This window comes from Nipponia nippon, unplaced genomic scaffold (assembly GCF_047370975.1).
Source record: "Nipponia nippon isolate SJK-2023a ecotype South Korea unplaced genomic scaffold, ASM4737097v1 scaffold_5, whole genome shotgun sequence".
Taxonomy (NCBI): domain Eukaryota; kingdom Metazoa; phylum Chordata; class Aves; order Pelecaniformes; family Threskiornithidae; genus Nipponia; species Nipponia nippon.
The window spans coordinates 488,150-509,126 of NW_028262369.1; the positions used below are offsets into that span (position 1 = coordinate 488,150).

The window sequence follows — 20,977 nt, forward strand, 5'->3', positions numbered from 1 at the left end:
ATCTCTTTCTTCATTTTACTTACCCCTTGTCCCACCAGCGAGCAGGCTGGATCTGTCTTGGGTGCTGGACCATGCGCAGAGCTGTGCAGGGTGCTCAAACCCATGAGGTGAGACCACCGCTCCACACACGAAGGATGGTTCCGGAGGCCTGGTATCAGCTGCCGCACCATTAGGGATATATCACACTTGTGTAGGAAACAATCTTTTACTGAGCAGATTCCACTTAGGTCACTCTCCTCGCCCCAAATTCTCAACAGATCTGGAGTCTGGCACTGCCCCTGCCCATATCTGGCCAGGATATGGGCAGGACCATACGAGTAAGAGTTGCACCTGGGCATGAGCTGGGTATTTGTCTCTCCTCTAAACCCTTCTTCTGGGCAGGACGTCCTCCTGGTTGTGGTCCCCAGCAGCAAGGGCTCTCGCTGGTGCAGGCTGCTGCTGGTGCAGAGCTGCTCAAGCCGAGAGGGGCACGATGCTGAGAACCCCCTTGCCCGGACAAGAAGGGCTCAAGGGAGGCTGACGTACTTTCACAGCATCAGTGGAGTCCAGAGGGACTAGAAACTGGACTTGCCTGCTGGGTGGAAAAGTCTGCCGGGGGGTGGCCTTGGTTCATCACCCAGCAGCGAATCTCGAGAGGAGACAGAGTATGTCCTTCCTCTGCGTCAGCCAAGCAGGCTTCTTTCCTTCTGGTCACCACACTTAGCACAAACTTTGCCTAGAAGAAGTCATCCCCAGACTGTTTCTTTGAACGCCTTTAGTCTGAGGTAAAAATTTAGCAGTGTAAACATAATTCAGGTATTTGTATACACATACACACACATACATACATACACACATAGCTGTATACACACACATATATATGTGTATATAAACACCTGGGCATTTTGCAGGTCCTTGCAGGAAGCCCGGTGGATGGGGGAGCTGGACAAACGGTCTGCCCCCACAGACACACAGGCCTGGCCCCAGTGCTGTTAGGCCCTGTGGCTGCAGCTGTGCCTGGGCGCATTAGAAGTCTGCCGCAATCTCCCCGCGGTCATTCATTTCAATGTTGGTGTAATTTTGGGGATGTCTGAAAAGCAACAGACAAAGAAAAACGCAGGGTCAGTCACTCTGCTGGTCTGCACAAGGCAGCTAATCTGCATCTCAGCTTTGCATTTAAAATGAAGAGGACGCCTTCGGCAGGCACAGGGTTTACTAAGGTCTCTGTTAATATTGTGGGAGAAAAACAGGAGCAGAACACCTGCCATCACCTGGCGTACGTACATGAACTTAAAACCACCCTGGTTTCTGAAAAAGATGCTCTAAACCTGACTTAGGGTGCTTTTAAAATTCCTTTAAAAAAAACACATAATGAGTTTTCTGTTCCCCAAATATATTTTAAGAACTTTCTTCATTTCTAACACTTGCACATCAGCTCCCTGTCCAATGATGAAAGAAGATCAGTAAAAATTCATGGAAATAAATCTCCTGGGCTGGTTGAATAACTCATCCACCGTAACATTCATTTCAGACAAACACACAGCCAGAGCGTTAAGCTGCTGTTTGCCTGCTGATGACATCGGGCAACGCCAAGTCATTAGAGTGGTGTCATGTTATAATGTGGAAGCTGTTTCCCATCCAGGTAATCCTGAACTGTCCGTTGCTTCCACTCCGCTCTAAGGAAGAGCTCTTCCCTGTGGCCAAAGCATCATCTCTCACTGCCCCTTGTGTGCCACGAGCCTTCAGCTTTCTGCTCTCCCACCACAGCACGTCGTGAGGTTGATGGCCTTTACGCTGTGCCCACTGACGTGCCTGGCATTATCCACGGTCTTATGGGTGGTTGTCTTAACCTCCTGTGGAACCTGCAGTCTGCCACACCAAAAGCAAAGGGGCTTTGCTGCTAAAATTAGGAGCAACATAGTGGAGTGTTTGGATGCAGCATCTGAATGTAGGTGTTCACCCGAGTGAAGGAGCAGGTCCCTGCGCAGCGATTAGAGACGAAGCGCTAGGGAAGGAGAGGGCGAGAGATGCAAGGCAGATGGGAAGGTGGTTTCTCACCTTTTGATGAAGTAAAGTGCCAGGCTGACCAACAAGAACACGAACAGGAGAGATCCCATGACAAAGAGGGCGATTTCCCAGCCCTGGAAAGAAGCTGAGGGTGCAAAGGTAGAGAGGGAACATTGTAGCCATGACCCTTCCCAGCACTGGGTGCTACCAGGAGGTCACAGAGTCACAGAATGGGTTGGGTTGGGTTGGGTGGGACCTTTAAAGATCACCTAGTCCAACCCCTGCCATGGGCAGGGACATCTTTCACTAGATGAGGCTGCTCAAAGCCCTTTCCAACCTGACCTTGAACGCTTGCAATGATGGGGCACCCACAGCTTCTCTGGGCAACAACAGGTCGGGCTGTCCCAGCCTCCTGACCTGGAGGGCCACTTTTCCACCCGCCCTGCACCTGGCTCTGGCCGGCTCCAGCCTGGGTCCCAGCTGCTGCTCTGAGCAATTGGGCTTCAGGACTTCTGGGCTGTGTGTCCAACAGCTCCAAAAGCAAGGGGCTCCCTGGTGATGCCCAGTCTCATGAGAAGATTTAGACACCCAAACTTCCAGTGGTATTGGTGTGATAGGGCTGACTACCCCATCACACCAGAGGAACCAACTGTCATTACCTCTCTCGTAATGACCCACCAGGTTCTAGAAGGCAGCTGTGTTTGGGAAGCATCACCAGAGGTCCCTGGTGGCTTGGCCTGCATTTCCCCTCTCACGTGGAGATGTGGCCTGACCCTGGCCCCAGCCCTGCTCGCTGTGCTGGAAGCAGATCACGATGCTTAGCTTCACCCCCTACTCACCATTGCTGTGCGACACGGATGGTGCATTTTTTGGGGCGATGCACTCGGGACTGGTTTTCAGCACTCTCCCGTCCACGGAGAAGGAGTGGAGGCTGGCCAGGAAGCCCTGGCGCCAGGTCTCGATGGACTGCTGCTGCTCTGCCTGCCGAGCCCACACCTGGCCCCAGACCTTCACCAGGGAGCCCACGCACGTCAGGTTCAGCTCTGCAGAGAAACAACAGCCGGTCTCGGTGGTTGGAAACCCTTTGGCTGTTTAGGAACACATTGCTCCCATGACTTCATGCTCTGCTCCAGTAACACCCTCCTGCTCCCATGCTCTTCACCCTCTTCTCCCCACCTCTCTGAAATCATGCCGCCATGCTCTATCACAGGTAACTTGAGCACATGCTCAACCTTTCTTTTGGTGACAAAAGGGACTTGGAGTTGTCCTCCCAACCCAGCAAAATACTTTGTACTACACTTCGTAACTTCACAATCTCTACCCGTTGGTGAGAGTTGTCTGAAATGTTTCAAAGGCTCAAAAAGGTGTTTGGGTGAGGGAGACAAAGCATGGCTGAGAAGCCTTCATTTCCTTACAAAACCAGCCAAAAAATAGGAAACATTTCTTCCCATCCCTCAAAAGCTGTAGGTCCCTAAGTTTTCCAGAAGTGACTTTTTGGTGCGGCTATTTCAAATAAGTATAGGACACTGAAGGAGTCTGATAGAGAAAGAGCTGAGAACTGGAGTCCTCTAGAGCACAACGGCTTTTTGCGTTGTGGGTTTAGGATATTCAGTTTGTCTGGCAGACATCTCAAGGCATCATCAGAGACTCCCATTCCTCACGGTCCCTCTAGCTTGCCCTTCCTCTAGTAAGCAGCCCGTGTCAGACTCTCTCTTGCTCTCCTCACTGAAATCCCATGTACCCACCACTGCTCCTCCAGTTCCCCTCACTCCAGTGCAAGCCTGCAAGTTTGGCTTGAGAAGGGACCATCCTGATGCCGAGCAGCTGTGGACGGGTGAGGGAGGAAGGCACTGCAAACTGGGCGAGCGGAGCAGGGCACCAACCTTGCAAGTAGAGCTCAGAGACGCCGCAGGAGCACTTCTCCTCTAGGGAGCTCACCAAGACCCTTCCCAAGCCTTCCAGCATCCTCCTGCGGTGCAGGGTCCACGTGGAACAGTCTAGGGGAAAAGGAGACGTGGTTTTCTGGGTGCAGCTTGGGACTGTTAATAAGCTCCCAGCTGTGTGCCCCTTCCAAAACACTTAGCTTCATGCCTGAGCCCAGGAGCAAAGCTCCTCCAGAGCCTGCGTCCCACCCTCCTCTGCATGCCACCCTCCTCTGCCCCCCTCCTGCAGGCTGAGTCTTCACTTCTGGCCTTCTACCACCACGAACGCCAGCTTCGCTCCTTCACCAGCCCCCCAGGGGAGTGGGGAAGAGGCGTGCCCCACGTGGCCCACCACACAGGCCAGTACAGAGTGGTCTCTCGTGCTGGGAGAGGAGGGAGAGTTCCACTGTCTGCCCCACTTGGGAGGCTGGAGGAGGAACCTCTGTTTCATTTTACCCACGTCTTGACTGCCCCAAGCTTATCCAAGCATGGCCTTTCCAGGGGCTGGAGACCCCACTGTACTTTTGCTTGCTGGCTCCGGAGTCAGGACTGAGCCACACCACTTTGTTCCTGCAGGTGGGCTTAGACGGGAGGGTTTGCTGGCAGTTTCCCTGACTGTGCCCCCACCATCACAAGAGACCGGGGGGGCTTTCTGGCCATTGCTGCAAATCTAATGCTGCAGAAAGAAATCCCGAGAGCAGGGCTTGGCCCTGCTTGAGCAGAGACATCTCAAACGAAGTACATGGCCACCTCCATACAAGCACACGCTGAAGCTGTGAGTGAGGCTGCCTTCCCATCAACACATGGGTGTCTGTACCAGCTCTCCCCCAGCACACCCCCTTTCACGGCTGGGAGGCAGCAGGGTCCCCGCCAGCATCCCCCTCCCATGCCATGGGAAGCTGGGGCCAGCCCCCTATCCCCCCCAGCCCAGCCCTCCCACCCCGCACTGCTGGGGACACCCAGCTCCACTCACTGGGTGTCAGGAGGCAGAGGTGGAGATCCACCGCGAAGGTGTCCTGGGGACAGCTGTTCTGCAGACCAGGGGTAGGGTCCGAGACGGCAAATTGCAGTTCTGCGCTGGCGTTGCCACAGGCGCAACGGCTCAGGGACACGGGCCTGTCCCCAGAAGAGGAGTCAGAGCTTGCCAACACGTCACACACCTCTCTTCCCACCTCCAGCCACAAATCCCTCCCGGGCCCCAGTTCCTGACGCTGCTGGGGATGATGGAGAGTTTGCTGGAGCTGAAATCGGCTTTCACAGAGCCATCACAGAGATGGGTCCAGCCAACCCCACCTGTTGGAGAAGACCTGGGCTCTGTCAGAGCAAACCTATTTGGTCTGACAGGCTTCTGTAGGAGTAAGATGCTGCCTCATTACAGCCAGCCTTCCAAAATTAAGAGTTTGTCCTCCAGGATAAGGAGTTTTCCAAGCTACACGATATCTGCCCCTGCATTTCACTAACCTATTGCTTCCCTCCCCACACCAGGGCTTAGAAACTTGGTCAGGGTGTGAGGAACCAGCTCTTCTGGATGCGGTCGTTCAGGGCTGGACTAACAGAGGCTGCCTGGAGTCAGCCCACGTGAGCTCTCCCACCAAACCGCTGCCCTGACCTTGTGAATAACCACCCCAGCGAGGCTTCAGCACAATGTTTCAGCCAGCCAGAAGCCGGAGATCTGTTTCCCAGGAAAACCACACACGTGGGGCTGTGCTCTGTGCACGCGTGGCTGTAGGGAAGGCTGCGAACGCAGAACCTCCTGGCACACCAGATGGGACAGGGGAGCAGAGGACTTGAGGAGGACAGATGTAATTAACAGAGGTGATCATGTGGACAGGCGGAACTCTGCTGGTATTGCCACCAAGAGAAAGGCTCAGCCCTATTGTTGACTTCACCTAGAAGCAAAAGGGATGTCGGGTTTTGTTTTGTTCTGCTGCTCACAGGGACATGCATTTTTTGTTTGGTTTTTGTTTGTTTGTTTGAAAGAAAAAGTTTGGCAACGAAGCATACGCAGCTGCTATCTGTAAAGGCTGCATTCCTTCCTGTGGTGCCATACATATCCCTTGGGGGAAGCAAGTTAAGCAAGCAGCGGAGGAACAAAGTTCAATTCCCTATGCCAAGGGCAGGGAAATGTTTTCCACTGCAATGTGCTACCCGCCTCTCTGTTTTTCATCATAGCGCCGGTGAATGCATTCAGCCGTACAGGACGCAGGACAAGGCAAGTTCAGCGACATGCCAGCTGGAGGCTCTGGGTGCGGGGAACCCAAAGACATTTTCCCAGAGAAGCGACCTCACCTGTCACCCTTGCAGAGCACAGCGTAAGATGGTCCGAGGAAGTCCAAGTGTCCTCCAGCTGTGCTGGGCTCACACGTGTAAACCAAGGCATCCACCAAGTTCTCTGATGTTGCCTTTGTGCCACCAGGAATCCAGCTGGTGCTGTACACAGCAATAGCGCTGGAGCCTTCACTAGCAGCAGAGATGTCCTTGAAAGTCAGGTTTGTGCCATCTGGAAATGCCAGGGGAATAAGTGGGGTGAACATCTAGATAGTGTTAGGGTGAGCCTTGAGCCTGACAGGACAAGTTGGTAACGAGGAGAACTCCAAGAACAGAAACGGAAGACAAAATAATGGTGGTGACTGAGGCCAAGTAAAGCTGTAAAGAAGCGACTGCTTGCTGTGAACACAGGTTTCCAAAAAGATCAAGGTTCCTCTGAGATGCAGAGTCTTCTTCATGCAGCCCAGCCAGAATTTAAGGTGAACAAAAAATAAATCAAGATGAACGAACGTGTGGAGGAAACACCACCTCAGGACCAGGAGGAGGCAGCAGCACTGCAGGGCCCAGTGAGCAGCAGTGAGCACGGCACCAGTGAACGACCCCGACAGTCCTGGTGGGCCCTGCTTCTCCTGAAAGCCCCCTTGTCTTGGTATCGGCAGGAGGAGCTTTCAGTCCTCTCCGTCCCTCTGCCATGCACAGGGAGCTCAGCAGAGGCATGGAGGGGGATTAAGCACCTTCTCAGCTGGAGTGTGATGGAACAGCCCAGGCAGAACAAAGAGAGAGAAAACAGGAATAAAGGACAGGAAAAGCAAGGAAGAGTTGTCCATGTCATGCACCCTCCTCCATCCCTGTCCTCAAAGCTGCTCAACCACCTGCCCATTTGTTTGAAGACAGACCACACGCCAGGTCCGTGCCATCAGCCTCACCGTGCCCGTGCCCACCATCCAGCGCAAACACAAACAGCCCTGTGGCTCCGATGGTGCCCCTCAGTGGGACACTGGCATGTGCCTTGCCCTCCTTCCCTGAGAAGAAGACCAGGCTGAGCCCTCCCAGGCTGGTGCCAGGCTTCCCCTCCAGCTCAACGAAGCGGTAGGGGGTAGTGCCACCGGCCAGGCACAGCTCACTGATGCCGATGGCAGGAGGGACCAGCGCCGAGGAGCTGCTGCAGAAGTTCTCCCCCAGCGGCGTCACCGTGGTCACCTGCAAGGAGACACAAAAGCTGCTGCCATCACTGCTGCTCCCATTTCTTCAGGTGGAGTGATGGCTGCTCACGGCGTTACCTCTTGTTCGTGCCTTCCACAGCTCCCTGGTGAGGCCTGAAGAGGACGTGATGGTTCTGCCTCACACCAGCTGCTCCTCACTCCCACCATCTGTTCAAGGGTTGTCGCGACTGCAGGGTCCCATCACCACGCATCCCCATCACTGCCTTTGCTCCCACCCTCGGGACTAGGAACAATTCTCTTTCCCTACTGTCAGGAGCACTTATCCACTTGTGTCTCCAGTCCACGGCATCGCTTCCTTGTGGTCCTCTCCCACTGCAAACGCACCTCCCTCCTGCCAGCAGATCTATTCTGCTTCTAGAGCAGTTTTATTGCCTCAGCTTTGGACCTGAGCACACCTCTGCGCTGGCCTGATCCCAGCAGGCAGCAGCAGCGGAGCAGCAAAGCCTTCCCTTACCCAGCTTTGTGCAGGACAAGCATACATACTCTGTCATGTTCCTTCAGGGAGACTATATAAACTAGATATTTTGAAATAACAAGGAACAGTTCGGATGAATTAACACAAATCAATCACAGCCGTGGTCGAGGCACGTCCTTCACACGGCGGCCCTGCAGGAAGCTGGGTTTCAGGGCCGTGACGTGCTGTACCACACATCCCAAAGGTGGCACCGAACTAGCGGGGGTGAAGAGGTGGCTCCACATCTGGCTCGGGGTAACTTGATAGTCCAAGATGCTGCCCAAAAGCAGACTCCCTGGTTTTGGGGTTGGTGGCATGTGAGCTGTCTTCAGGGATGTCCTGGTTCTGAGCCACGCTGCACAGGGCAGGGAGCTGTTACCTGGCCGGTAACAGGCAGGTGAACGGGGCAGGGAGGTGAGGGCTGGTGAGAGCATCAGCAGATGGCAGGAGGTAGATGTGGCTCACTAGAACACCCAGCTCTCCCAAATAAGGGACGTACTGAAACATGACCTCTGTCCTCCCAGTGACTATGGATGGAGAAAGGGCATCTGCCATCAACCCACCTGGAAGCTGCTCTGGAGTTTGGCGCTCAGGCTGTGGCAGCGGCTCAGAGACTCATCCTCGGTGCTGTGAGAATCGTTTTCGTACAGGATGCTCTGCCCTGGTATCAGCACTTTGACCAGCTGGTCTGCCTTCTCTGGCATTCGGGACGTGTACACCACAGCGTCCACCAGCCCTTCTGCAGTCACAGCCATGTTCACTGAGTAGAGGGTGGTGTTGCTGTAGTAAAGAGCCACAGCATCTGCCCCGTTCTGGATGGTGTTGGGTGGCAGCCTGATCATGGGTGCTGGGCTCATGGCGCTGCTCCCCACCAAGAAGTAACCCAGCTCATCTGTGTGCTGTCCAGACAGGTCCAACACCCGGTAGGCCCGGCTATTTTTACCGTTGTAGAGGACCAACCAGTATCCCTGGAGGTCAAACCGTGTCCGTCCAGTGTAGAAGAGTTCGATGTACTCTGCATCCTCTTCTCCCCCTGGGTTGTCTGGGTTCACCTCATTGATGAGTAGCTTGGCCACTTGCACAGAAGATTCTTGAGTCCCTTCTGGTATCTCTGATGGGACACCTTGGAAAGCAAAAATGTCACAAATATGGGCCTAAGCACAGAGCCCCAGGGAAACAACACAACATTGCACACTATTTTGCTGGGGTCAGACCAAATTCAGCAGAGGACTGAGGATGCTGGCTCAGATTTTGATCATCTGTGTGCTCTGTACTCCTTAGAAGAGCCCCAGCAGTACTCTGGCTAACACCAGCTGTAACAACAGAGCTTGCTGTTATTCCAGATAATGAGCGATACGGACATCTCCCTCCTCTAGGAGAGCGAGACCCACATGTCCACCCTCTAACACATCGTATCCCCCAACCTGCAAGAATGATGGCTGGTACCTGGAGGCAAGTTTGGCACATTAATATCTTTGAAGCAGGAGCTTTCTGCTGTGATGTTCCTTCTGTCAAAACTCATATGTCTAGGAGTCTCCAGGAAGGTCTTGAAGGCTAGCAGCAGGCTGCGCAGCTGGTCCTCTGACGTAGCAGTTAGCAGAGTGGTGAACACAAGCCCCAGGTCCTGGCAGACTGCCTTTGGCTCTGCAGAGGCAAGCAGAGAACTGCCTCAGTTTCCCCAGGCCACCAAAGACCGTTTCTGCTGGAAGTGACACAGAGCTCACCAGCTCATCTCTACCACTGCTGCCCTCCCGGTCAGACTGACCAGGGCAGCTCATACCATCCACACAATGCTGTGAGCTCTGCCTGTGCCAAGGGGCATCCCGGGACCAAGTCACACAGCACACTCAGGTACTGTCCTCATCCTTTTGAAGCCTTGTAGTCCCAAGAGCAAACAGAATGGTCTTTTGGGGGGTGTCTAAGCATAAGCTAAACATAACGCTGCTGACAACGCAGGCTGCAAAGTCGTGGCAGTTCTCTTCTTCATGTGTCTGCATGTACTCATCACGCTCGCGCACTAACCTAGTAGGGATATCAGAAAAGCAACACAGACCAGTAAGGCCACTTGCATTTCTGCTGCAACTTGGCTTAGTTCATATGGATCAGAAGGTCAAGTAGGCAACAAACTCCTAGTCGAGAGGTCAACCATGTTGCCACATCTATCTGACTGCAAATGCTCAAGCCCAAAATAGCTGGTGGCCTGCAGATGAGCACTGATGTGTTTTGGTGGAGCTGCAGACGGGAGTGCTCCGTGGAAGAACAGCACCACGCTCTGCCTAACACTCAGCATTTCTGTCATCAGCACCAAGTTCAAATTAGCTTGGATCCAAGCCAGAAGGATGCAATGCAACAGGGAACACAGAGCTGAAAATCAGAAGGGAGTGGGCATTAACCACTGGTGGTCCCTGGACTGCCCTGCTCCTGCCCAGCTCACCTTTGAAGTAGGCAGCAGAGACTCCACAGCTGCAGGACCCATCAAGGGCCTGGACCAGAGTAATCAGGATCTCTTCTGACTTTAGGAGATACTCCTGGCAATCTAGGAAACAAAAAGCCAACTGTTACCCAGACAGTGCAACCTCGGTCACAGGATGCAGCTCATTCTGGGATGGGTGCAGCTCAGCTCCTGCTTATCACTCAGAGGGCCCAAAAAGGCTGCACTTCACCCTGAGCAGCTGGGTGTGGGAATGAAGACTGAAGAAGCTCAACTTGGCATGGGTTACCATGAAGAAAAACATTGCAGAAAATTGTCAGATGTCCTAGTTGCATTTCCTTTGGTGCTACGTTCACACAACCCAGCACGACTCTGGGTGGTCTGCCTGGACAGCTCTGGCTTTGTGCATGTGCTCTTGTCCTTAGGAGGTCCTGTCTACAGGAGCAGAAATAACTAATACCCACCTGCTACACGAAGGCAGAAGGAGAGAGTCTGGCTGAAGCGTTTGCTGGGGCAATCGTTGAACTTGCCAGGGGTGGGCCTGCTGAGGACGTAGGACAAGGAGTCCCGGGTCACAGAGCAGCAGTTGCACTGGCTCATGGACACATCTCCCAGCTGGTGCCTGCAAGAGACAGACGTAAATGAAAGAAAACATGACCTGCCAGCTGGGAACCTGAGTCTTCTTCACCCACCAGTCACACCTGCCTGCACCAGAGGGTGAAACCATGCACTTGTAGTCTTCTCCCTTCACAAGGTTTGGAGAGATATCCCATCCTCATCAGTACCTCCTTGTCTCAAAGAAAAGCCCAGGAGCTCACTAAATCTTGAGAGAGAAGAGCACGGGCTTCATCCAACCCTTTCTCTTCTAGCACTGGTTGCTTTTCTAACTGATCTGAAGACAGGCAAGATAGTACAGACATACTCGTGCTCAGCCTGGGACCACCGGGAAGAATGGTGGGGTGCAGCTAGAGAAACTGGAAAGGCAGCACCTGAAGATGAAATGCTTGAGCAGGAGCCCTCAACTCAAAGGTGAAGAGCATGACTGGGGGTTGGACTAGATGACCTTTAAAGGTTCCTTCCAACCCAAACTGTTCTACGGTTCTATGAAGCCCCACTGTGAGGAGCTGCACAGAGCAGAGCTCCTCAGGGAAGGAGACCACCTCCTTACGGGACAAGTGCCGGTTTTGTTTCACAAGTGGGAGGAAGACGAGCAAAGGAAGGAATAGGAATATGCTGTGAATAAGCGGTGGCCCTGTCATGGGAGTAAACTACACCCTTTCCTGATGCAGTTGACTCCACTGTAGTCTCAAATGGTCTTTTCAGAGGTCCATCCAGAAAGGGTGAATCTCCTTCAGCTACAGAGCCAGGATATTGGTATTTAGTTGACAATTACAAACAGAGGTCAAGTCTGGCGCTTGCTGTCAAAACCACAGACAAGAGCTTGCCCAGATATCTTTGCTTATTGCCTGGTTCTACACACCCCACCCCATCTTCACGTGCATGGCACCTCGCTGCCTCTGCCCCGCCACCTGCTCTGCTGTCCTTTACCCGCTCTGTTGTCCTCTTTCTCCCGTTAGTAGAGCATGCCTAAAATGTGAAGGAAACAGTTCTCATGTCTCACAAAAGTCTGAGGTTACTAACATTGCCTTTAACCCACAAAGACAAAAAGAAACCCAAAAACCAAAAAGAAAGTAGCTCAACCCAGAATGAACAGTAACCCAGCTTCCAGTCCTTGGTTTGGACGAAGCAGGGCAGGGATTTCCACCTGGGTCAGGTGAGCGATACTGAAGTCCCTCCCTCACCCTCATTTTCACCTAAAATTCCATCCTGAACCTAAGAAAAACCTTTTCTTGTTGAAAGTGGTATTAGAAAATTCATTATATTGACATTACACTTTTATAAATAACAAATAATAAATATATATTATCAAAAAACAAGAAGCAATCATTTGGTCAGAAAAATCCTCCTCGAGTAGTTTATTCTGCAACTGTACAGCTGCACCAGGACTGCTGCAGAGAGGGGGACGCCTACAGACTCAGACCAGGCGGTGGAAAAAGGCCAGGACTCAATACCACCACGAGGAGACCCTGGCCTGGAGGTGGCACTTGTCTTCCAGTCCTGACCGGGGTTTGGGACAGCAGGCAAGGGCGACTCTGGTGCCAAACTCCCCTCCCAGCCCTGCCCAGCCTCTCACCGCTTTTCCTTGTACGCGGGTCTGCCAGGGGTCAGGGTCTCCAGCAGCTCAGGGTTCGGTTCCTCGTTGCTCGTGTACACGAAGGCATCCAACAGGCCGGTCACCGGCAGCACGTTCCCCGGGACAAAACTGCTGCTGTTGCCTCTGTAGAGGGCAATGGCATTGGGGCCACCTCTGAGGACAGGACGGGTGGTGTTCTCCGGGAACGGCAGATCCACTGCACACCAGCAAGGAAAGGAACAATGATGGCACATAAACAACATACGAGTGATACCCCTATGTAGGAAACGAGTATCTCTTCAGTCCTGGAGAGCAGGACACAGGAACTCAGAAAGTGGCTGGAGTTGTCTGGTTATTGCAAATTTGGCATCTGCTGCCCCGTTTTTCTGCCCACTAACATTTCTCACATTCGCTCAGCCTGAATTTCCCCATTCATGGCCAGATCCACAGCGTGGAGGAGGCTGGAGGGGGAAACCTGAGCAGAGTTCATCCTACTATTTTAGTTCTGTGAACAGAGAAGCTGATTTATGCGTAAGCAGGGGAACTGGAAAGCAAGTGCTGATGTGGCTTTGTCTACAGTAAAGTCAATTTTTAATTCTAAGAGAGACCTGCAAAATCCACTAACCTTTCAGGTAGCAGTTGCTTTAATAGTACACAAAAATATTTAAGAATTTACATTTTATTCTAGCATTTCAGAGTCCATGGCTTTTACAAACACAAACGCCCTATGCATACACACACATATACACACACACACACACATTCAGCAAAGGCCCAAGACACCAGCTCACAGAATTAAGGTTGAGGTTTGGTGGAGCTTTCCCATTTCATGAGCTTCCCAATTTCCTTCCTCATATTTACTGGTCCCTTCACAAGCTATTTCCCCAGCACCCAGCAGGAACTGCTGAGGCTATTAAAAAGCAGCAGACTGCTGCTGTTTCTTCTCCGTGCATAAATGGCTCCAAGGAACGCACATGAAAGGAGGAATCACATGAGAGGCAGAGGGGTGAGGAGAAGTGGTTACTCCTTGAGAGGTGTCACCAGAGCACCTGCATGCTAAGGGGCAGTCCTGTGCCTTAGCCCTGACGCACCCCTGCCCAGGAGACTGTTCTTCCCCTGCCTCACTGATCTGGTGGCCTTCTACGATGGAGTGACTGCATTGGAGGATAAGGGAAGAGCAACTGATGTCATCTGTCTTGACTTCTGCAAGGCCTTTGACACGGTCGCACAAAACATCCTTGTCTCTAAACTGAAGAGCTAGGGGTTTGATGGATGGACTATTCAATGGATAAGGAACTGGCTGGATGGCCACATCCAAAGAGTTGCAGTCTGTAGATTGATGCCCAAATGGAGATCAGTAACAAGTGGTGTCCCTCAGGGGTCCATATTGGGACCAATATGGTTCAACATCTTCATTAATGTCATAGGCAGCGAGTGCACCCTCAACAAGTTTGTGGATGACACCAAGCTGAGTGATGCAGTTGCTACACTTGAGGGAAGGGATGCCATCCAGAGGGACCTGGACAGGCTGGAGGAGTGGGCGCATGTGAACTTCATGAAGTTCAACAAGGCCAAGTGCAAGGTCCTACACTTGGGTCGGGGCAATCACCAGTATTAGTAGAGACTGGGGGATGAAGAGATTGAGAGCAGTCCTGCAGAGAAGGACCTGGGGATACCGGTGTGTGAAAAACTGGACACGAGATGGCAATGTGCACTTACAGACCAGAAAGCCAATTGTATCCTCGGTTGCATCAAAAGAAGTGTGGCCAGCAGGTCAAGGGATGTGATTCTCCCCCTCAGCTCCGCTCTGGTGAGACCCCCTGGAGCCCTGTGTCCAGCTCTGGGGTCCCCAGCACAAGAAAGACATGGACCTGTTGGAGCGGGTCCAGAGGAGGGGCACAAAAATGATGCAAGGGCTGGAAGAACCTCTCCCATGAAGAAAGGCTGAGAGTGTTAGGGTTGTTCTGCCTGGATAAGAGAAGACTCCGGGGAGACCTTATTGTGGCTTTTCAGTACTTAAAGGGGGGTTATATGACAGATGGAGAGAGACTTCTTACCAGAGCCTGTACTGATAGGACAAGGGGTAATGTTTTTAAACTGATGGAGGGTAGATCTAGATTAGAAGAATAAAGAAGAAAAGTTTTACGATGAGGGTGGTGAGATGCTGGAACAGGTTATCCATCGAAGTTGTGGATGCTCCATCCCGGGAAGTGTTCAAGCTTAGGTTGGATGGGGCTTTGAGCAACCTGATGTAGTGAAAGATGTCCCTGCTCATGGCAGGTGGGGTGGAAGCAGATGATCTTCAAAGGTCCTTTCCAACCCAAACCATCCTATGATTCATTTGGAAGTTTTCACACTGGCTTCTGTCACGGGAGGACTTTTGCTCCAGTGCTGCCACAGCTTTAAGTTCTCTGCAGTGACAGGCAGACAAGCCTTACAAAGACAGGACTACCAGCCAGGGCCATTTTAAGAGCTCCTGTCCCAAATCTGAAGTGGTCAGGTTAAATCAAGTGGCCAGCTTCTCACAGAGTGCTCAGCATGGAGTCACTATGAAAGTATCCTTTTAAGATGATTAAAATGCAATCACACAGTGCCACTGGGTGTTTTTTGGGGAAAACTTTCCACAAAAATGTATGTGCAGTACTCTTGAGACATCTTGACAAAGCCTCATTGGAAAAAAATGCCAAAGCACATCTCCAGTCACCTTCTTGACTTGAGTGAGCCTTGAGGAACAGTTAAACATAATCCTTAGAAATTTCCTGCTTAGTCTGCAAGCTGGCTGTGCTTTCGTGTTGCTTTCTTTGAACCCCCTTAGCTGTTGACTGCCAACAGCCCCAGCTCATCCAGAGGTAAGAGCAGAGCACCTTTCCTGTTGAGAAAAGCAGAGCTCAGGTGGACAACCAGCTCTTGTGGCAAGAAAGTATATGGAGATGTTTGAATTGTAAAAAGGAGCTCAACTGCTTTAAAAAAAAAAAGAAGTTTTAGTTACAAAATTATTTTCATTTTTACGGGAACCAGCTTTTCAAGGGATGAATGTACTCCCCGACACAGAAATCATGAGTCAGTGAATTACACAAGACATCTGCAGAGTCAGTGTCTCCAGCTGCCAAAATGTTCTTTTGAGGTGCCCAAAATAAGAAGATATTTCTTCCTCCTCTGGTGGCCTGGAAGAAATTTTGAATGTTGGGAGGAAGTTTAGATTGCAGCTTCACACAGCCGATACACGTGTGACCCACATTTGCAGATGGCGCAACGGAAGAAAAGCCCTTGTGCTTTTTTGAGAAGAGAGTATGTATCTGCTGCGAATGACCACCAAGTTACACACAGAGAAGGGGGGCACTTCAAGAAGACATGGCGCAGCCAGGGTCCTGCGGCAGGCTGGCCACAGGGCTGGGAGCAGAACCGTGTCCTCCCGAGCAGCAAAGGCACACGTGGGCTTCTGACCCCCACGGGGTCCCTCGCCTGGCGCTCTGCAGGTCTACCACTGCTGCGAGGCACACCGTCTCCACTTGTTTGCCCTGAAACCACCTCCTTCTAGCTTCTTTTGATGCCCTTTAATTCTTCTACCGGGGGAAAGAGTAAGCAGTTGATCCCTGTCCACTTTCTTCAGCCTACTCGTATTTCTGAAACCTCTCTCAGGGCCCTCCTAAGCTTTCCCTTTTCAAGACGTACTTAGTTATTTTTCTGTGGAAGCATTTCCAGAGCACTATCCATCCTAGCTGACCTTCTCTGAATGTCTCCAATTCCAATATATCCTTTTTGAGATTAAGGAATTGTACCACACAAGACACAATTAAAGATACAAGCAAACCATGAATTTATACAGTGGCAGAAAAAATGGCCTCCGTTCTTTCCTCTTCTCCTAATAATTTCTAATATTTAATTTGCTTTATATAATTCCTTTTCCAATAATTTCTAACATTTGATTTGCTTTTTCATCTGCCTCTGACTTCTGAGTCACATTTTCACCAATCTCTCAGAATGCCAAACAATAAAAACCGACGGCGGCCTTCAGCCCAAAACCTGGCTGATCGCGTCCCCAGCTCCAAGGTAGTCATCAAAATGCCGTCCTTACCTGGGGTTTTGCTTTGTGCTGGACCAATCAGAAGTAGCCCATCCAGTGATGTTTTGCCATAAACGTCCATGGTGAAATAAATGTCTTTGGTCTGACCATCAATCAGCACCAGAACGATGTCCCTCAGCATGGTAGAGTGGGGACCCTGAAGCTCTATGAACTCGAACTCGTCAGAAGAAGAGGCAGCAAGGACCTCACTGATCAGGACAGCAGATGCATTCAGCTGAGAAGTTAGGATGCAGTGGTTGTCTGTGCCTGGGGTGGGCATGGCCACTTGGAAGATCCACTGAGAATCTGCCCTGCGGCATCTTTCTATTGACTCATCCGTGGTCCTGAAGGTGGAGTCCTCCAGGAAAGCATCTCTGCCAGGGGTCAGCACCCTGACCAGCGTATCCGCTCTGTCCGACTTCTTAGTCTTATGGACCAAGGCATCTACTAGTCCATAACTTGTGACACTCATGCCCTCTTTGTAGTTCCCTTTTCCATAGTAGAGAGCAATCGCGTCAGGGCCGTTCTGGATAGTGTTCTTAGGAATAACTATAGCAGGGCTCACAGAAGGGGAACCAACGAGAAAGAGCCCGTGGCTGTTAGTAACTTTGCCCTGGAGGTTCAAAACTTTGTAGGCTCGGTTTCCATTGCCATTGTAGAAGACCAGATAGTAGCCATCCAAGCGGGCTGTTTGACCACTGGTGTGATAGAGCTCCACAAACTCAGAAGTGTCCTCTCCTGGGCTGTCAGCATTGACTTCATTAATCAAGAGGGTATGCTCTGTTTTCTGGTCCCTGGGTTTTTTTAAGAGATTCTGAGCAGCAGCCTTGGGAAACCAGACAGACACAAGTACCATCCATCCAACCAGCCAGATATCTCCCATGATGAAGGCTGGGATTTTTGTTTCAGTTCAAACCTAGAGGAGAGGAGGCCTGTCCTTTTCACAGCCACAACTAGAGCACAGAAGGAAGCTGCCACCACTTGGCTGTTGCAGGACAGCAATGCGAGGCCTCCGACCTGGACGCTGACTGGCAGAGGCACTGGCAGAGGCTGGCACACTTCTTCAGGGAGTTCTGGTTTGCAAAGCAAAGCAGCGATCCCACAGAAATCAGGCTGAGAAGGGTATGGCTTGAACAAGAGATTTCCCAGCTCAGCTCCTTTAAAAGCTGGGGGCGGGGAGGGGGAAGAAAAAACTTGTTAGGAAACACAGAAACACACCCATGACATTTAACAGCCTTAAAGCCCCACAATCTTTCCTCCCTGTATTTCTTCAGAGGTTTATCTAGATGCATAACAGCGACTGCAACGGGACAAAGCCAGCAGTTTTCAGAACCCCTGAGACTTGTGTGAACATTGAAAGTTGTACAGTGTCTGTGTTAATAGTTATTTCCCTAAGTCCAATTTATTCCACAGGAATTAACACAAAATGGCACTAAAGATGATAGTAACCATCTTCTCCATCAAGGTGAGGGTGGGGAAGGAGAGGACAGATGGGTTTGGCTGGATTCTTGTTGCATACATCGCAGAGCAGCTCCGCTGACCACCACACCACCCAACCCTATGCAGCTCCGGCAGATGCACAGTAAGTCTGCAGAATAAGCAGTGGGGAGGAACTGACAATTTAAGACACTTGAAAAAAAAAGTGAGATTTGTTTTCCCATTTCCAGAGATGTTCCCACAAACAGCCGTTCCATCACCTGCTGAGTTTAGATGACCTTCTTGCAGTCTTTGGCCAGCTGAGATCAGACCCGTGGAGGTTTCCAGCCCGTGCAATGCTTACCAGCACGGATGCCGGGGGCTGGCCTCCTTCCTGCGCTGCAGGGCCACATCCAGCTGGGGCTGACGGATCAGGACCACACCTAACCCCCAGCTGCCTGAAATCACAGCTGATTGCGCGGGTGGATACCTGCAGTCTTTGCCAGGTGAAGTGCCAGCTGCGGTGCGGCCGTAGCATCACAGCCTTCAGCTACAGATGTAAACACCCAGGCGTGCGCGCGAGCCTGTACGGTCCCAGCTGTCAGGGCCACCTGAGCGAACGTCAGGGCGCAGACGTCTCCGCACAAACAGGAGGACATTGCAATAACTCCAAAGTACGGGGATTCCGCAGAAGGACAGACCCCGACGGAGAGGTGACCCTGAGCCACTCTGCCCCCAAACGCCTTCCTCTTCTGCTGTGCCTGGCAGCCCCCAAGCTCACCTGCTCCCGGGCTACAGAAGACGGAGAAGCACGCACACGCCTCGCCCCCCACCGCACAGGACCAGCCCGGCGCTGCTCGCTCTTCTGTTAGATGGTCGCTATCGGAAAGGTCTCCGTTCCCTTTCAGGCACGGATCATCCCCAAAATCACTAGCAACACCCCCCTCCGGCAGACTCCCGCTCCGGCCCAGCCTCCAAAGAAAAAGAAGGCGCAGCAGCTTCTCCCCGCCGAACCCACCCCCGCCGGCCCCTGCCGCCGCGGCCTCCCCCAGCTCAGCGGGAGGAGGAGGAGGAGGAGGAGGAGGAGGAGCAGACCGGGGAGCTCCCGGCCGGGGCGTGCGCAGGGCAGCGGGAAACCCACCACCAACCGGAGAAAACAGCAGGAAAAAGATCCCCCCCCGCCCCAAAGCTGGGCAGCCTGGCAGGGACCTCCCGGCACGGCGGGGACCGAGCGGCGGCCCCCGGCAGCCCCTGCCCCCGCTGCGAGCCGGGGAGGGCAGCGGGAGCCCCGGCCCCGGCCCCGGCCGGAGCGGGATGAGAAGGGCCGGGGATGGGGGCGAGCCCGGGGAGGCGGCCCGGTGCCGGCGGGGCTCCGCGGAGCGGCCGGAGCGGAGCTTCGGGCTCAGCCCGGGCCGGCGGGAGCGGGCGGAGCGCAGGGAGCGGGGCCGCTCCGGGGGCCTCGCTCGGCCCCGCCGCCCCACGCACTCGCCGCCGCCGCCGCCGCCGCCGGGGCCGCAACCGGGAGGGCGGGGCGGGGCGGGGGGAGCCGCTCGCGAGGCTCCATCCCCAAAATAAGCTCGCTCGTCCCCGCATCCCAAAAGATCCTTCTCTGGCTCTTCCCAGCTCTCTGGTGGACGGACGGACGGACGGACGGGCGATTACCCGTCGTGTATCCATCCCCCGCCCCACCGCCCCCCAGCCGGGACCAGCAGCCCGGCTGCGCTGGAGGACATCGCGTCTCCTTGCAGCAGCCGCAGTGGTTGAACCAGAGGCCGGAGGCTGCGTGGCGGTGCCGGGGGGCCGTGCCCAGCCTGCCCCAGTGGCAGCGGCGGGGCTTCCCTGTGGGACTGGTCCCTGCAGCCCCCACGCGCCGCTGTGTCCCAGTGCTGCGTGGCTGCTGTGCAGGATCCAGCGCCCAGTCTGTCCGGATGCGGAGGGAAGAGCAAATACCGCTGCAAGTCTCCCAGCACGCCTGGCCAGGGGGAGATTTAAACTTTAAGCCCCCCCAAGCTGCGCTGGGACCCTGCTCCCTGGGTGACAGGGAGGAGGCAGGCCTGGCCTTCCTCTTCCTCCCATCAGCTCTTGGGTCCTGCTCCCCCAGACCTGCTCATGGGGCTGCCCAGTCCCCTTTCCCTGGATCTCCCCGTGGAGACGCGCGTGGTTACTGCCCCGCTCCACCAGACACGGGGACTCAGTGGGAGGAGAGGTGCCGGAGGTCCCGCTCTGGCCTGGACTCGGTGCCAAACGCCCATTTGGCGAAGCAGCTGCTCCCGCCGCTGGGCCAGATGTGGGCTCCTGCTCGTGACTCAGCAGCCTGGTGGCTTCCTCTCTCTTGTAACTGGAAACCAGTGCTTCAGTGCAAGGGGGAGCTCTGCCGGAGGGGCTGCGTTTGCCCCAGGTCTTGCTGGCTGGGCTGAGGGGACCTGTGCCCCCGCAGCCCCGGCATCTTCACGGGAACCGCAGTTATTCCTGGAGGAGAGGCTGCGCCATGAGGGGCAGGATATGCCCCTCCAGTGGTCCTTGGGGTGTAAAACAGTGCAAGGGCATCGGCACCACGGGGAGGGAGGACCTCGGCAGTGTGAGCTTTCCGGCAGATTCCAGCGCAGACTCCAGCAGCGTGCGCGCCCCCGGCGCAGCGCGGGGGCAGTTCCCACCAGGCACCGAGCAAAGCGAACTCCCTGAGCACGCAGAGCTGGTTGCTGGGCCTGAGTGCTCTGCTGGCTGCTCAGTGATGGAGTAGCAAAGCCGATCCTTGTCCTGACAGGGTTTATTCAGTTTAACTATCACGTTTTGGAGACATGTTTATGCAATCATGAGGCTTTGGAATTAGAAGGGGAGGTGGAGAGCTGTTGGGGAGAGGAAACACCCTTACCCAGAAGGGACCCTGACTCATCCCTTGCTGGGATCTGTGTGGCGCAATCAGACTCCAGCAACTCCCTGTCATGCCTGCGGCCGGTCCCAGACCCGCTCAGGTCCCCGCACCCTCCCGCCTCCACTGCATGCTCCACCCTGGCGCTTCC

The 20,977-nt window shown here is 53.6% G+C and overlaps 1 protein-coding gene across 6 annotated transcripts; it reads right to left on the minus strand.

Moving 5' to 3' along the window:
* Positions 1-70: 70 nt before the first annotated feature.
* Positions 71-18,951, minus strand: LOC104011383 (uncharacterized). Of its 6 annotated transcripts, none has more exons than XR_015699105.1 (16): positions 18,739-18,951; positions 16,554-17,707; positions 12,479-12,695; positions 10,749-10,906; positions 10,288-10,389; positions 9,300-9,497; positions 8,417-8,976; positions 7,457-7,546; positions 7,103-7,376; positions 6,198-6,408; positions 4,882-5,024; positions 3,870-3,983; positions 2,826-3,029; positions 2,038-2,131; positions 876-1,069; positions 71-759 (listed from the first exon to the last, which is right to left on the minus strand). XR_015699105.1 is itself a non-coding variant. In XM_087733757.1 (15 exons), exons 2-15 carry the CDS (start codon positions 17,422-17,424, stop codon positions 1,006-1,008), a joined length of 3,300 nt encoding a protein of 1,099 aa, XP_087589883.1. In that variant the 5' UTR covers positions 17,425-17,707; positions 18,739-18,951; the 3' UTR covers positions 71-1,005. The 6 variants fall into 6 exon arrangements, 4 of the variants coding, with proteins under 4 accessions (XP_087589883.1, XP_087589884.1, XP_087589885.1 ...); XR_015699104.1 differs by having other exon boundaries at positions 166-185; positions 331-1,069; XM_087733757.1 differs by having other exon boundaries at positions 71-1,069.
* Between the last annotated feature and the right edge of the window lie 2,026 nt (positions 18,952-20,977).

Excerpts from the sequence above, each read along its gene's own strand:
- LOC104011383 (XM_087733757.1), bottom strand. The coding sequence starts at position 17,424 with ATGGGAGATATCTGGCTGGTTGGATGGATGGTACTTGTGTCTGTCTGG. Across the intron at positions 10,907-12,478 it reads CCCGCGTACAAGGAAAAGCG|GCACCAGCTGGGAGATGTGT; the intron begins GTGAGAGGCTGG and ends TGTCTCTTGCAG. Across the intron at positions 10,390-10,748 it reads CTTCTGCCTTCGTGTAGCAG|ATTGCCAGGAGTATCTCCTA; the intron begins GTGGGTATTAGT and ends TTTGTTTCCTAG.